The 15,314-nt window shown below is 35.1% G+C and overlaps 1 protein-coding gene across 3 annotated transcripts in view; it reads left to right on the top strand.

Moving 5' to 3' along the window:
- Positions 1-15,314, top strand: part of LOC138691196 (aminopeptidase N-like) — a 98,044-nt gene that overhangs the window by 49,208 nt on the left and 33,522 nt on the right. For all 3 annotated transcript variants that reach the window (XM_069812982.1, XM_069812981.1, XM_069812983.1), the window contains exon 3: positions 6,622-6,780. In XM_069812982.1, the coding sequence (XP_069669083.1) occupies positions 6,622-6,780 (159 nt within the window). The remainder of the gene's footprint in view (positions 1-6,621; positions 6,781-15,314) is intronic.

The following is a 15,314-nucleotide window of genomic DNA, read 5'->3' as shown; positions in this document are numbered from 1 at the left end:
TTTTTAAAAATATTCGTAGTACTCAGAAGAAATACAATGCTACAATCTACTAGAAACAGTAACATTGAACAGGAAGTAATTTTCTGATGACTGATAACATTGGAACATATCATATGTGGTGACGGTGTTAGTGTAGTTTCATCATACAAAATGTTACAAAAACTCTATATGCGTCACTGTCACTGTCACTGTCCCGTGCGGTTGATGTGTTGGAACAGTGATGATTGCCGTGCACGAACATACAAACGTAATACCTGGAATTGTCATTATAGTGCCTAATTTAAGTTGGTTGTTAAGAGCAAGAGCGTTGTTAGGAAATTACTGTGACATCACATGTACGTAAAATAATTACAAAAAAAATGTAAAATTTGAACTGTTATCTGAGACTTACTAGTGTGACTTGAAATAAGAATTCGTAATTGCTTTGCAGTATGCTGTCCTAAATTTGTACATGTACAGCCAGAAATTTTAGGCGATACTCTTGTTTACATAATGTGAAGTTATTTTAACCAGAATTTAACTTGCATTACTTAGTATGAACTTAGAAAAAATAGACGCTAATTAAATAACAATGGAATCAGGCCAGAAGGGGCGTATCAACAAAACTGCAAGTTTATAGAACATCAATAACGATTATTTATACCCTTGCCTGCATAATAAATTAAATAATTATTTATTATTATTATTATTATTATTATTATTATTATTATTATTACATTCAGAAATTGGTGTGGACTAGAAAGAGAGAAGGTTGTTCAGTAATATTCATATGAAACAACGAGTCAAAGTCATGATAAGAGAAGAAATATCAGAAGAAAGTGAAATAGGAAGTGAAGTTCATCAAGTATGCCTTTTATCACCAACCCTGTTCAATATTTACGTTTAGGATTTGGTAAAAAACATTTTCAGAAAATGAGAGGAGTTATAGTAGGAAGAGGAAGAATAAATTGTTCGGGGCAGATGAAATATATTAGATGATAGACGAAATTAAGATATATAGATCATATGCGTAAAGCAGAAAATAGGGAGATTGGAAAAATCTGGGTTTGCAGTGAAAGGCCTGTCCTTAGACAGAACACTATGAAAGAATGAATGAATGAATGAATGAATGAATGAATGAATGAATGAATGAATGAATGAATGAATGAATGAATGAATGAAGGAATGAATGAATGAATGAATGACAATTAGGAAATTACAAAAATACATATTAAATATAATAAAAACAGAAGTAGCTTACATTAAAAACTATTGTATACATAAAACAAAAATGAACCTGCCACATACTAAAATAAAACTTTTTTTTTTAGTTATTTAAATAATGTTAAATTGTCGTTTTGCACTGCGTTACAAAACGAATGAGTTGTAATAAAATATAAAATTGATGTCATAATAATAATAATAATAATAATAATAATAATAATAATAATAATAATAATAATGTGGAATCCCGGCCACCAAGTCACTCAACTGAGTGCGCTCCTTGTATACAATGGCAGTTGACTTAATAAAAAAAAAAGTCAACATATATGCCCAACTTGGAGTCAGGCTATAAAGGGAAAAACACTGGAAGAGGGGAGTTCGATCCAGTGCTGTGGATTGGACTTCGACGTAACTCAATGGTGAGAGCGCTTGGTACGTAGAATTAAGGACTCGGGTTCGATCCCCGGCGCCGGAGCGAATTTTTCTCCTCTAATATTAATTAATTAAAAATTGGAAAGTTTTATTAATTTCTTCCCTTAAACCACTACTTTTACTTTCTATGTATTTCAGTAAATTAAGATAATATTAAATCTTATTCGTCATGAAATGGCTGGTCAGATATGAAGCACTTACTCCAAGTCTGTGGGATGTCACAGTGATGGCCAGCAAGGCTAAGCACTTCATGGTCCGATGGTAATTAGTTCTTTTTCTACGTCTTTGTTGTTAGTTTCTAGCCTGTTATTTTATGTCGTCAGGTGTAATTAGGCTCAACTTTGTCACCAACACTTCTGAATCTTCTTAGATGCCTTTAGCAAATACGATGATATTTCTTTTAATTGTTCTCAGTCCGTTGTTGCCTATCTATACAGACAATTCTCACACCTCATCAGACATCCTAAGTCTCAAATCATAGGTCTATTTATTGTATTTATATAGCTTACTTATCTTAGTTCATTATTTTTACTTCTTCACTTATAATTTCGCCGTAAATTTCTTTCTAAGTTTCCATCCAAAATGTTTAAGGAACTTCTTTCGCGTTAGTTATAACTAGAGAACCGAATTTTAGGCTCTAAAATAGGCTCTTGAACTTCTTTATTTAGGCTCTATAAAATAAAAAAATAGGCTTTTTTTGTTAAAGAATGTCACTAATATAAGATTCAACATTTATTTAATGCAAAATTCTAGGATTAGAAGGAACTTCCACACATTTCACATTTTACAAGGGTATACATGCATACACAAAATGAAGATATGCATCTTTCTAGTTAGTGTTTTTCATTCACCAATCACATTTCCATAGTTTGCTTCACAGTAGATGATCAGCACCTATTGTGGCTATTGTGTCGCTCACTGCTGTACTTACAAATGGTGAGAAAAAAGGAAGGGGTTGTTATCTGTCTTGGAATGTAAGAGAATGCTTATTCTGGTACAACCCAGCGAGTTTGTGTTAAATTGCTGACAGACAGAGGAAGCTATAATAATAATAATAATAATAATAATAATAATAATAATAATAATAATAATAATAATAATAATAATAATAATAATAATAATAATAATAATTTGTTCCGCAGGAGTTCTTTTACATGCCAGTAAATCTACTGACAAGAGCCTGTCGCATTTAAGCACACTTAAATGCCATTGAGCTAGGCCGGGATCGAACCCGCAACCTCTAGCACAGAAGACTAGCACTATACCGACTACGCTACCCAGGCCGACTGAAAGTTGGAATTTTAGGATTGAAAGATTGTAAGAATGAGAATAGGTGGCCCGGAGGTACTTCTCTATTGTGTTGTTTACTGCTAGGAAGGAGTTGTTGTTATCTGTCTTGGAATGTAAACGGTACAGAATATTAAGAAAAGCCGTAAAAAGTTACGAAAAATGATGGAAAAATTTAAAAAACTTAAAAATAGGCACGAACGTCGAAATAGACATTTTAGGCACTATAAAACTCCTTTATTTATACCTATATTTCCATCATCATCATCATCATCATCATCATCGTCCTTGCAGGTATTAGGTCTAGGGCCTGTTATGGTCTCCGTCCATCTTTTCAGGGGGCGTCCCAAAGATCGTCTTCCATGTGGTATACAGCGGAGAATTTGTTTTGGGAGTCTGGAACGGTCCATCCTATTGACATGGTTAATCCATTTTTGTCTATAGTGGTTGAGATGTTCATAAATAGGTGTACTTTTCAATTCTTTTGTAATTAGTTCATTCCTTTTGTGGTCAAGCAAGCTTTAGCCGGCAGTCCTCCTTAGAAATCTCATTTCCGCAGTTGTTAGGCGTTGAACATCTGAGTTTCGGATAGTCCAGACCTCACTACCATACATGAGGACAGGTCTTGCTATGCTTTTAACCTGATATGTTTTTGGGTTTTCGTGGTTGTGAAAATCTGGTTGATAGTTCTTAAGGCTTCATTAAAATGTTGAATATTTTCAGATATATCAGTAACAGGTAAATATGTCAAATTAAAACCTAAATATTTAAATGAGTTTACCTGTTCTACGTATGGGTACCAATGAAAATTTTACTCCTAACTGACCTATATATTTCCGTAAAAAAATATAAATATTAAATCTCAAGCCTGTATGTATCAAGGGAAAAAATTGGTATTTGCCTAAATTCCGCCCTCGATTCTGTAATGTAGAATAAGTCAGCATTGATAAGTTTGTCAGTGGCGTAGCGTCAATGTAAGCTAAAAAGCTCAGCTTCCCCAGTTAATAATAATTTCATAATAAACCTGCAGTCTATGGACTAAATTATTTATTAATTTTAATAGAATTTATATTTACGCGTTAAATATTGTGATGCGGCAGCTCAGGATGATTTGTGATGCAGCAGTAAACAAGAAGCCTGCACACACCAGTTTCCAAGCAGACTGGTTCCTCATACTCATTCTTCTGCGTAACCCACCTCGCAGATTTTCCATCCCTTTCTAACTAAACTATCCTGGTCGCAAGGCTCGCAAGAAGCTAGCTTTGACATTGAAAATAAGTAGTTTCCGAGTTATCCCTTTTCGTCGGTTGTGTTCAGTTGAAGTGTTAGTGTGCACTGTGGCTGATATAATAAATAACGAGTGAAATAACAGTTCCTGACACCAATTTACTTGAATTTTAGGACAATTCTATTATCAAGACTGACTTACGAAATAAAGTGTGATTTAAAAAACAAATGACCGACTCCCTTACTGTCAATGAAAGTCACAACCAAAAGACAGATGCATACTTACGTAATGATACTAATACTGTATCTATTGACCGTTAATATTGTGATTTCTCTAAGTATGACAGGGAGTGAGCTAATGTTATACGTATACGTGTATATTTGTTAGAGATTTGTGTAAACCGTGAAATCATATTTTACTACGTACTATTTGAGGTCATGCCTTATTGGTGTTACTTATGAGGTTCCAACCAATCTTCGACTGCTGACTTAACATTGACTACTATTTATTTTAAGACTATATTTTTGTAATAAGTTTTCTCATATTGCATGAAAGACAACTTGAATTAGCTTCCCTTGCTCAAAATTTCATGCTACGCCACTGAGTTTTGTATTCTAATCTTAATGTCAGAAAACAAGATTTCATTACGCCATACCACGTCATTTGTACTTCATTTTTCATAGAGGAGGAAACTGCCCGCCAAAAGTTTTTAAATCGGTTTAGCTTTAGCAGTCCAATGAAATTTATGGATTACGTGTTCCTACACCGTTGCCGCCGCCTTGAACTGGAGGAGATGCGACCGTTTAGAATCTGGAGGGTAGCTTCCCTCTATATGAAAAATGAAGTACCGAGAGATAAGCGGCATGCACAGCTTGTTTGTTGATCTCTCCTAGTAAATATCATGAAAAGCATATCTCGATATCAAGGCAATGTAAATTAATAACTTGCTGAATTAAATATTTTCTTCTTGTATTTCTTATTGTTTCAACATTTGATATTACAGTATTACAGACTAGAGCTATTATGGAAGAATAATACACTAGAAAATATTTTCAAGCGACGATATAAAATTATTGAAATGCTAAAGAGGAAGCAAGCAGTATTCTGATATATATTAGTGCTGTTGATCGATCAAAATATTTAATCGATCAACTATTTGAATTTAATCGATTAATCGAGTTCTTATCGAGTTGAAAAAATGTTTATATATACTGTAATACATAATTATTGTTAAATGTAACTTATGTTCAGTGATAAGCATAATATTATTAAATGTTTTAGGCCTATATCTGTATTATATTGTATCGTTATATTACAAAACAACTATTTTAATTACTTACTAACATTTATTATGAGACTTATAATTTATTGTGTCAATTTCTCCGGAAATTTTTGAGACAAACATAAATAACAAAATGTATGAAGACTCACCTAGTTAATACTGCTTCATCCATAATTTTAAACATGTGAGTGCATTCATATGCTCCGAATTAAGTGCCGCTCTACGTTTAGTAACAATGTTTCCTGCATCACTAAACAAGAAAAAACTTTTTTTCTGTCAAGCACTTCTCGACTATCGTTCAATTTAAATCCAAACGTTTCACCGAGTTTACCTCTCAAATTCTCATATGACATAATGGAGTTTACATTTTTCACAAACCACTAAACACACAACCTTCATATCTATGCTCAGTACAGAAACTGCAACTGCAAAAGTACAGCGGTCGAAACAGAAGACCGGTCCCTATTGTAATCAAATTATCAGATTTTAGAAAGAGAAGAAGGTAGTTACGCTCTCACTTGCACACAGTGTATATATGGCTATTTTATAAGGGATGAGGGGGACGAATCCCAGAATAGTATGTATTTCATACGCTAGGAAGATGAGCTGACAACAAGGTGGAAGTTTTCTTGGAAAACCATAAAACTTAATAAGGGTTTCGCATTGTGTTTCAACTTTCAGTAGAGGTAGACTATGTCACTGTCCTCATATCTCCATCTCTTTCCGAAGTGTTTGTGCAAAGATTTTCCCTACGCTACCTGGTTTGCAGTTAGAAAATAACAGTGCTATTGTGCTTTTAAGTAAGCAGTTTCCGAGAGAGAAATATTGTCGGAATTTTTAGTATGAGTTTGTATTAACAAAATAATAATTAATATCAACTACAACCGATTAATTTTAATCGACTAGTTTATTCGATTAAATATTTTTGATCGATTAATCGTTCAACAGAAATTGATCGATTAATCGATTAAATCCCATAACATTAATATATGTGGAATTTAGATATATATATATCACAAATCTAATTTGATATGCTGAAATATGAACCCGTTTTTCAGTGTGGATACGGCCGAAAATAATGGTCTAGTCTTGTTGACGTAGGAAGATCTTAATGTCACACAAATATGTTTTATTGTGGAATATGATTCCACGCACGGAACTCTTATTCATAACATGTAATTTGTTTCAGATGGTTGGCTGTGACACAGTTCGAGCCTACTGATGCTCGCCGGGCTTTCCCCTGTTTCGACGAACCAGCGCTCAAGGCTAAATTTCAAGTGAATATAGCCAGAACTGAAGATTATGACTCAGTCAGCAACATGCCAAAGGAAAAGAGTTCCGATCCAGAGTAAGATACAACATCAATTCATGTACCTAAGGGAGATTCTAGTATTAGGATATATACATTTCTTACTCATCTGAATTTAATGTAAATTTTAGAAGTTTAGATCGTAAATTTTTCATAGTTGAGAAAAGTCTGTGAAAATATAGCGTTTCGAGATTTAGATCTACCTTTGTCGTATGGTGAAGAAAAGAAGGCAAAGTGCACTTCCCTAGCCAATCCTTCTTATTAGCCTAATATTTCTCACCATCACTTCTCCCACCACTAAATAAATAAACATATTACTTTGTGCGAGATCGTGCGTATTTGCTTGGTTTCCGCACAAAACCAATCCGCGGAAAATGTAAAATTCCACATTCAGTATTCCCAACCTAACACACACAACAATTTCCCTCTTCTTACCGCTTAAGTGACATATTGATTTTACTTCTTTAGGCTTTTAACATATTATTTCTAGAGACGTTCAATATATTAATAATATAAATTGGAAACTTACCACTGCAATTTTACCTAAATTAATTATTGTTTTTAAATATTTGCAAAAATTAAGTATACTCTACAACTCCACTAAAGTTACTGCATTCGTGATGCAAGTAACATTAAGGAAGCCGTGAAAAAATCAACAAGACCGGCAAAATTAAACTTACCGGTGTTATTACTGCAATATGTTATATAAGTAATATTGTTAAAATATTAAAATGAAAAATAAATCATTACATAACCTTACCGTTTGTTTTAAGTTCGCATTTATAGACTGGGGGGGGGGGGAAGACAGACGTATATCACGGCCTGCTGGAGTATAGTAAATACAGAAAACATTTTAAGGCAACAATGTTGAAGATAGATATTTTTGTTTTGCAAATTTGCCGTCATTGAACAGAAACCAAGATGGAGATTTCATTGCAACTAATTAGAAATTCCTCTTTCAGGTATGTAAGAAACGATCTTCGCACAAAATAATGTACGATACACGAGCGGTATGTTTTCTTTCAATTTTCGGAAATTAAAAAAGCTCAACTACGTATCGCTTTTTCAAACTTTTCCTCGAACATGAAAACTTCAACATGCCGCTCTTGTAACCATATTACTATTTCGAAACAGACAAACTGTATCTCAGTTATTAAAAATTATAATAAAATTCCAGCTAAAAAATCTATTTAAAAGTTTGGCTTGAATGAAATAGATTAGATCTTTGCAGTTAATTTCATACAGACGTACAGAAGAGTTTTCAGATGATTTGTATTTTCATATATAAGCTTATCCTATACAGGGTGTCCCATTTATCTTGTGCACCTATTGTAACTTTTTTTTGGATAGGTATTAGAATTTTTGTTTTTGAGCGTTATGTTAGAACGAGGGGCTAACATGAGTGTGGAGATTTGGTGCATGTAACTACATTATGATACAAGATGCACGTGACGTCATCAATTTTTCAAATAGCACTACATACTTCAATCACGTTACATTAATTACACACATTAAGAGGAGTTTAAAAATGTAACACAATGTCACTTTCCTAATCAACAACATCATCAAAACGAAACAAAAACGTATTTCCAATGTGATAATGTTATGCTTTGAGAGTCACAGAAGATGTTCCAAATGGTGACCATTGACATTAATGCACATTCGAAGGCGTTCCCCGAAAGACCGTATGACTGCCCGGCATGTTGCTGGCTGAATGGACACACAAGCCTGTCGAATGCGTTGCTGCATGTCGTCTAGTGTTGTCAGAATGTTCCGGTACACACAGTTCTTTACAGTTCTCCACAGGAAGAAGTCGAGTTGCGACAGGTCCGGAGACCGTGCAGGCCACTGTAAGTGGATTGTGGCGTCGACAGTTGTTGTGGTTTGTTGACACATTAAGACAGCTAACACACAACACACGACGTGTACGGACGTCAGTCGTCTTTCGTTTTGTGTAAGTTAATGCACAAGATGAATGGGGCACCAAAACAAACAGCACATTCTGATGGCATTCATTTTGAATTTTATTGTTGTTATTGATAGGGAAGGTGACATTTTGATACATTTTTGAACTCGTCTTAATGTGTGTAATCAATGTAACATGATTAAAATATGTAGTGGTATTTAAAAAATTGATGACGTCACGTGTATCTTGTACCATAATGTAGTTACATGAACCAAATCTCTACACTCATGTTAGCCCCTCGTTCTAACATAACGCTCAAAAACAAAAATTCCAGTACCTATCCAAACAAAAAAGTTATAATAGGTGCACAAGATAAATGGGACACCCTGTACAATATCCGGTACAAATATCAGCTAAAACATAATTTCCATTTCTGATGCGTAAGATGAACACAGATTAGAATAGTTATTTTCGTCACTTTTAATAGTTTTTAATAATTATATTCTACAGTGTTTTCACGCGGTGTTCCACCACTGTCAGATCTCGCTCTATTAGATTCGATTTAAGACAGAAAGCTGAATGAACTCCTGAAAAGTTTAATCGATCTAGCAGTACGAGCTCAAATTATGCGTTTTCAAATTCTCATTTACAGCAGAAACAAACGTACAGTACGATTATTCAGTCCTAACAGTCGTCGGCAATGTGCGCCTGGGTCAGGCGAGTCCATTAAGTGACGCCAAGGGATGTTCAGGTTAGTCTGTTGCCTGCAGTCAGAGCGATCGGATGTCACGCATGCGGTACAGCGTTGTTTCCAGTAAAGTTAAGCTGTACTGCATTCCTTTACCAACCGCTTGCCCTTATGTCTACTCCGGAACTCTCCCCACTACTCCCATTACTTCCCTTCTTTCGCGTCGCTGAGCTGGCAGGACTAGATAATCGTTCTGTACACAGAGTTGTCATGATGACTAGGAACCAATACAATAAGTACGACTGTTCACAATACAATCGCCTAAACTCAACATAATGACGAAATGTTAAGTTTGGTAGCTACATGCTTAAGTTTCCATCATAAGACAATAAATAATTCAGTGATGGGAGATCGAGACACAAATTAAAGCTAAGGATCATCCTAACATCGCTGTTTCTGGCGTTTACTCCACCTTCAATTAATGTGTTTATAAAAAAATGAGCATTACCTGCTTATTGTACAATTTTACAGCCCAAATTCATTTATACATAATATAAAAAACTGGTTGATTTATTGTCTCAGCAGAAATACAAAATCGACTCCTTCAAATGATCAATTCCATCAATCGACAATAACCACTTTATAATCAATAAAATTGCTTATTCGTTAGGGAGGTTTCCCACTGGAGCAACTCAACCGTAACTGAGTCGAATTCAAGTTGAAGTTGCAGCTAAATTGCGTTGAAGACTCATATCCATTGACACCAGAGCAACTTTGAGTTCAGCGACTACAATGTCGAATGAAGACGAAGATTTAATATTCTACTAATTCTTAACGTTAAAGTGAAGAAGACAGAAACGTAGAACATACTGTATTCTTCCTTTCTGTATTGTAAATGTCAGTTACAGTTCTTGCACGGGAACTGAACCAAGATCTAATACAAATTTTCACACTTATTACCGTATGAATACTTATACAGGAACATCATTTTATTTTTACTAACATTTCTAATATTAACCTGGATATACCTTTGGATTAACGGTTGAGAACAGGAAACACCGTTTGCTAACTCCCTTCACGACTGGAGTTCGACGATACTGCGTAAAATACAAAGAAATCACTTTACTAGGTATAGGAGGGAAGAAAAGTAGTTCATCCATTTACGTAAACTAGGAAATATCGCGATTTTGAGTTTGATAATTTTAATTAGGTTTTTTGTTTAATCAAAATACAGTACCGTATTAACAATGAGTGTTTTTACTCACGAACTGAGCTATCCATTAGGACGTATTCATTATGTAGTGTATATTATACTGTCTACAGCAAATCAGCGTGCAATAGCCTATGGAGAATGAAGTTAAATTGAAAAATAATCATAATATAGATATTTAAACACAATTTTTAAAATGGTGGCCGTTCATTTCGATACAGGCTTCAGTTCTTTTTTGCATATTATCGCACTATAGACTATTGTACGTAATTCCAATTACCAATTTCGTCCTTCGTACTAGTAACTCATGTTCAAATAATTCTGTACCTACTCTAAAAGAGTACCTTGCGTACTGTGAATTCAATCTTCACTTCTGCCCGATCCGAAAAGATAAAATTACTCAGACATGCTATCTACTGTCCGTCCAAGTGGTTTTCACAGGCTCGTAGAAAGGGGGGAAATCACGTGACAGTTAATTACTTAACGAGGCCCTTTTATTTACGTTATTTTAAACAGTTGTATAATATTACGTAGACGTCCAATTCCTAACAGGATGTAATGTTTTTAGAAAAGAGCTAAGACTCCCAGCCACTAGTCTTTACAGAGGGGCGAGCAGAAGCAAGTGGGAAAACCAGGATGCGACGTAGGTAAACGGATGACAGTACCTGTGCAAAAATATGATTTAATATTGAAAGCTCTTTCGTCACTGGAAAACGCGAACATATTTCTGGAACGTACCATACTCACTCAGTACTGTTTACTATGACCGTAAGGCGATTTTGAGTGCATATGCGGCCTTGGTTCTGTGTGGAGGAAGATTGGAAGTTAAGTACTATTAGAGGGGGTGGGAGTGGAGTACATTAAAAAATTCGAGTACAATAAAAATTGAAGTAAAAATAAAATGATGTACCTGTATATTCAATATATTAGTAGAGATAATTGAACCAAAAATAGAAAAAAAGGATACCAATTTTCGCAGAGCAATGACAACAGAGGAGAGATTACTCATTACATTAGGGTTGACCAATCTTACATTTTATTATCTAAACCTTTTAAACACAATTTATGAAAAGATGTTAAAATTGTGACATGTTTTATTATTTCTCTGTGTCCTTCAAGCGATTAGAATAACCTGCATCATATGTTCGAGGACTGGAAGAAACGCTGTCACAAGTGCATTCAAGTAGAATGGGACTACTTTGAAAAACATCATGTAAACACTGAAATAGAGTAATAAACATCTGTGAAGAAAAAATAATCAGTCTGAGTCTTTCTTGATCAGTCCTCGTAGAATTTGTCACTTTTCAATAAAATGTCACAAAACAAGAAACTATTTTAACCCTTAAATTGGCAAAACTTCATTTCTCACACTAGTTTATTAAACCTTGTCGGACTGTAAAGAAAACTATCGCAATGTACATATTTTATAATAATATGTTGTACAATATTGTAGTATTGTGAAATTTTAATTTTTATACAATTTTTTTCTATTGTTCTATTAAAATTATAGCATATATAGCCTATTAACCTGTTGTATCCTATAGGATACTTTGTCAATTTAAGGCAGCCATGGTGAAAATGTGATCGTGCGCCGAGCCACTGTGTAACCTGCAACGTGCATAGCACCTATGGAGGGAGGCGGACACCTGAAGGGGAAGTGAAGCAATTGTCTGACATATTAACGGATTTTCATTTTCCTTACGTCAAGCACTTAAATATAATTTTATACACTATATGGTTACAAACTAATGTTAATACGCGTAACGAAGAAAGAAATGAATAAGAAAACATAGGACACATAATCACTGTCTTCAGAATGTCTCTGCGACAGAGTTTCAAAATCAGGAATTATGTCACTTACTGACAGTTATAGTTGATCAGGAAGGTATTTGTCTGTCAGTCGTGATCTAAATTTGCTTTTTACTATTTTCATTGTTGAAAATAATTTTTCACAAACGTAAGTTGTAGCGAACATGTCTTCAACAGAGGAAGCGAAAGAACAAAGCTTCGGATATTTATTTTTTTGGCAAAGATTTGAAAAGTTCATCATTTGTCAAGTCCTTAAATCTAGCTTTCATTTAACATCATATTGTAAATCTTTGAGTTTAAATTGAAGATCTAACCGCATTATTCGTACATCTGCTGAAAAAGGATCGACGTACAGAGATAATAATAATAATAATAATAATAATAATAATAATAATAATAATAATAATAATAACAACAACACAACCTTTTAATGTTTCATGAGTGACACGTAGTATCCTAACAAGAGTCTGGCCATTTCTTCTTGGAGCGACTGTACCTTCTTCCTCTCTTACATACCCGACCGATGACTTTTTCAGACATATTTTCAAACATGCAAACACACACACACACACACACGCACACGCACAATGATGTAATCCAATGGTACCACTATGATATTGTACCACGCGTACGAAAGCACTCATTTCTTCGCTGTAGTCCTGGGTAAATATTCCTTTCTTTCATTTTTTTTTAATTTCATTTATTATATTCCATGCTATGATCAACGTTAAGTCTGTCTGTCTGTCTGTCTGTCTGTCTGTCTGTCTGTCTGTCTGTCTGTCCGTCTATCTATCTATCTATCTTTCTACCAAAAAGTGTATTTGCAAGGCATACCAAAAGCCTAAACAAACCTAACTTAACCTGGGACTGATCTCTGATCTTACAAAAACTCGCTTTCTATCCATCTATCTACCAAAAAACATATTGTAAGACATACTAAAAGCTTCAACAAACCAATTAATATTTGAGGAGAAAAATTCGCTCCGGCGCCGTGGATCGAACCCGGGTCCTTGGTTCTACGTACCAAGCGCTCTGATCACTGAGCTACGCCGAATTCAATCCACAGCACCGGACCGAACCCTCCTCCTTCAATGTTTCCCTTTATGGTCTGACTCCAAGTTAAGGCCCATTCACAATGAAAATTAAACATAACCGTAACATAAACACAGAAATTTGCGCCCAGGCTACCAAATGGGATCATTCACAATGATTCACGTAAGCAATGACATAAACATTACCGCAAACTCCAAACTTTCATCCTTATGCTTACGTGATTTGCAAACAGAACACAATCGTGGAGCGCTGAAGTATAGACAGAATATGAGAAAATGGCGTCGTTGTTATGTTTCCATGGTTACCAAGTATGTTTGCGGTTATGTTTATGTTCCCATCGTGAATGATGGTATGACTTCTTGATTTTAATGTAACGTTTATATTCTTAAGTTAACACTTACGTTATGATTAATTTTCATTGTGAATGATCCTTTAGGCATATTATGTTGACGTATATGTCCAATGTCAACTGTCATTATATTAGGAGCGCACTCAGTTGAGTGACTTGTTTGGCCGGGATTCCGCAGTTAAGTGCACAGTAATCTGAATTTTTCTCCTCAAATATTAATTGTCAATATTGCAGATATTATTCTGTAGGACAAATTAATAAAAATCTATAATATTCAACAAACCAAACCTAACCTGTTACTTATTCTCGACTTTACAAAAACTCTCTTATTTATCTTTCCAGAATGATATTAGCAGCAGCAATACGCTTCTCGAGAATCCCCTGCCGGATATAGTCAGAACTGTTGAGCAGACAATGATTTTCATGAAATGTTTGAGTGGATTTATGGAAATACGAGTATAATGCATTAAACGTGATTAATCAGTATAATTAATATCTGCCGCGTGTATATTTTTGAAGTTATTACATCTCTCAATTTCAATTGATCATGAAATAATTCAACGAAAATTATATGTGTCTCGTCTATACTGGGTGTTCAGTTCAAAGTGTGTCATGGCTCGCTGTATGCCGTCATATGGCTAGTCGATGAGCCTAGAGAATTCAAACTTCCTACACTTCCGCAGAGGTGTACTACCTATGTGTCAGAGAAGTTGCATAGCAAGTACGGCGTTCATTCTGAAGAGTAGCCGACTTACTGATATGTACGGTAACGCCGGTAGTGGCAGGAATGTGAACTGTTTGGAAACATATACTGAGCTGGGTTTTTTCTTACTGTCGGGATATGGGGAGAGGGTTAAGACGACTTCTTACGTATTTGTTGACATTAACTTCGACGGTCAACATGGACACGGAGCATTTGATTTGTATTGTGGAATGTTGCCGTACGCAACCGATGATAACAAATACCCTGCTTACTACTTGCCCGTAGGTAGGCTACCCGTAGAGGGGTTAGACAAGGGTGCATAATCTCACCCCTTCTGTTTAATATATTCGTAGATGACATACCAGAGATGGTCGATAAAATCGAATCTGAAGCTCCAAATTTAGACGGGGTCTCCATACCTGCACTCTTATATGCAGATGATCTGATTTTGATATCTCGATCAATAAATGGACTGCAACAGGAATTTTACTGCTTGGAGAATTATTGTAGCTAATAGGGCAAGACTGTTAACACAGACAAGACCAAGAAATTACTTTTAAAAACGGATCTGTATATAGTAGGGATGAGACATGGACATACGACGGGCACATACTGGAAAATGTGAAACATTTCGTATATTTAGGGGTTACTTTATCAATGAACGGGAGATGGACTAAGCATGTTGACATAACGAAACGCAAGTGCGGGGTAAAGGGTGCGGAGGTATTGAAATTGATCACTAAAGTGCCAGATATCCCTGCAGCAACATTGGAGCTAGTATATGGATCTGTGGTTAGGTCATCTATGTTGTATGGGGCGGAAATTTGGGGTTGGGAAAATGCAGGAAATTTAAAT

Source organism: Periplaneta americana, chromosome 16, assembly GCF_040183065.1.
Source record: "Periplaneta americana isolate PAMFEO1 chromosome 16, P.americana_PAMFEO1_priV1, whole genome shotgun sequence".
In the NCBI taxonomy this organism is placed as follows: domain Eukaryota; kingdom Metazoa; phylum Arthropoda; class Insecta; order Blattodea; family Blattidae; genus Periplaneta; species Periplaneta americana.
The sequence above is the reverse complement of the archived record's forward strand: the minus strand, read 5'-3'. Positions and strand labels throughout refer to the sequence as shown.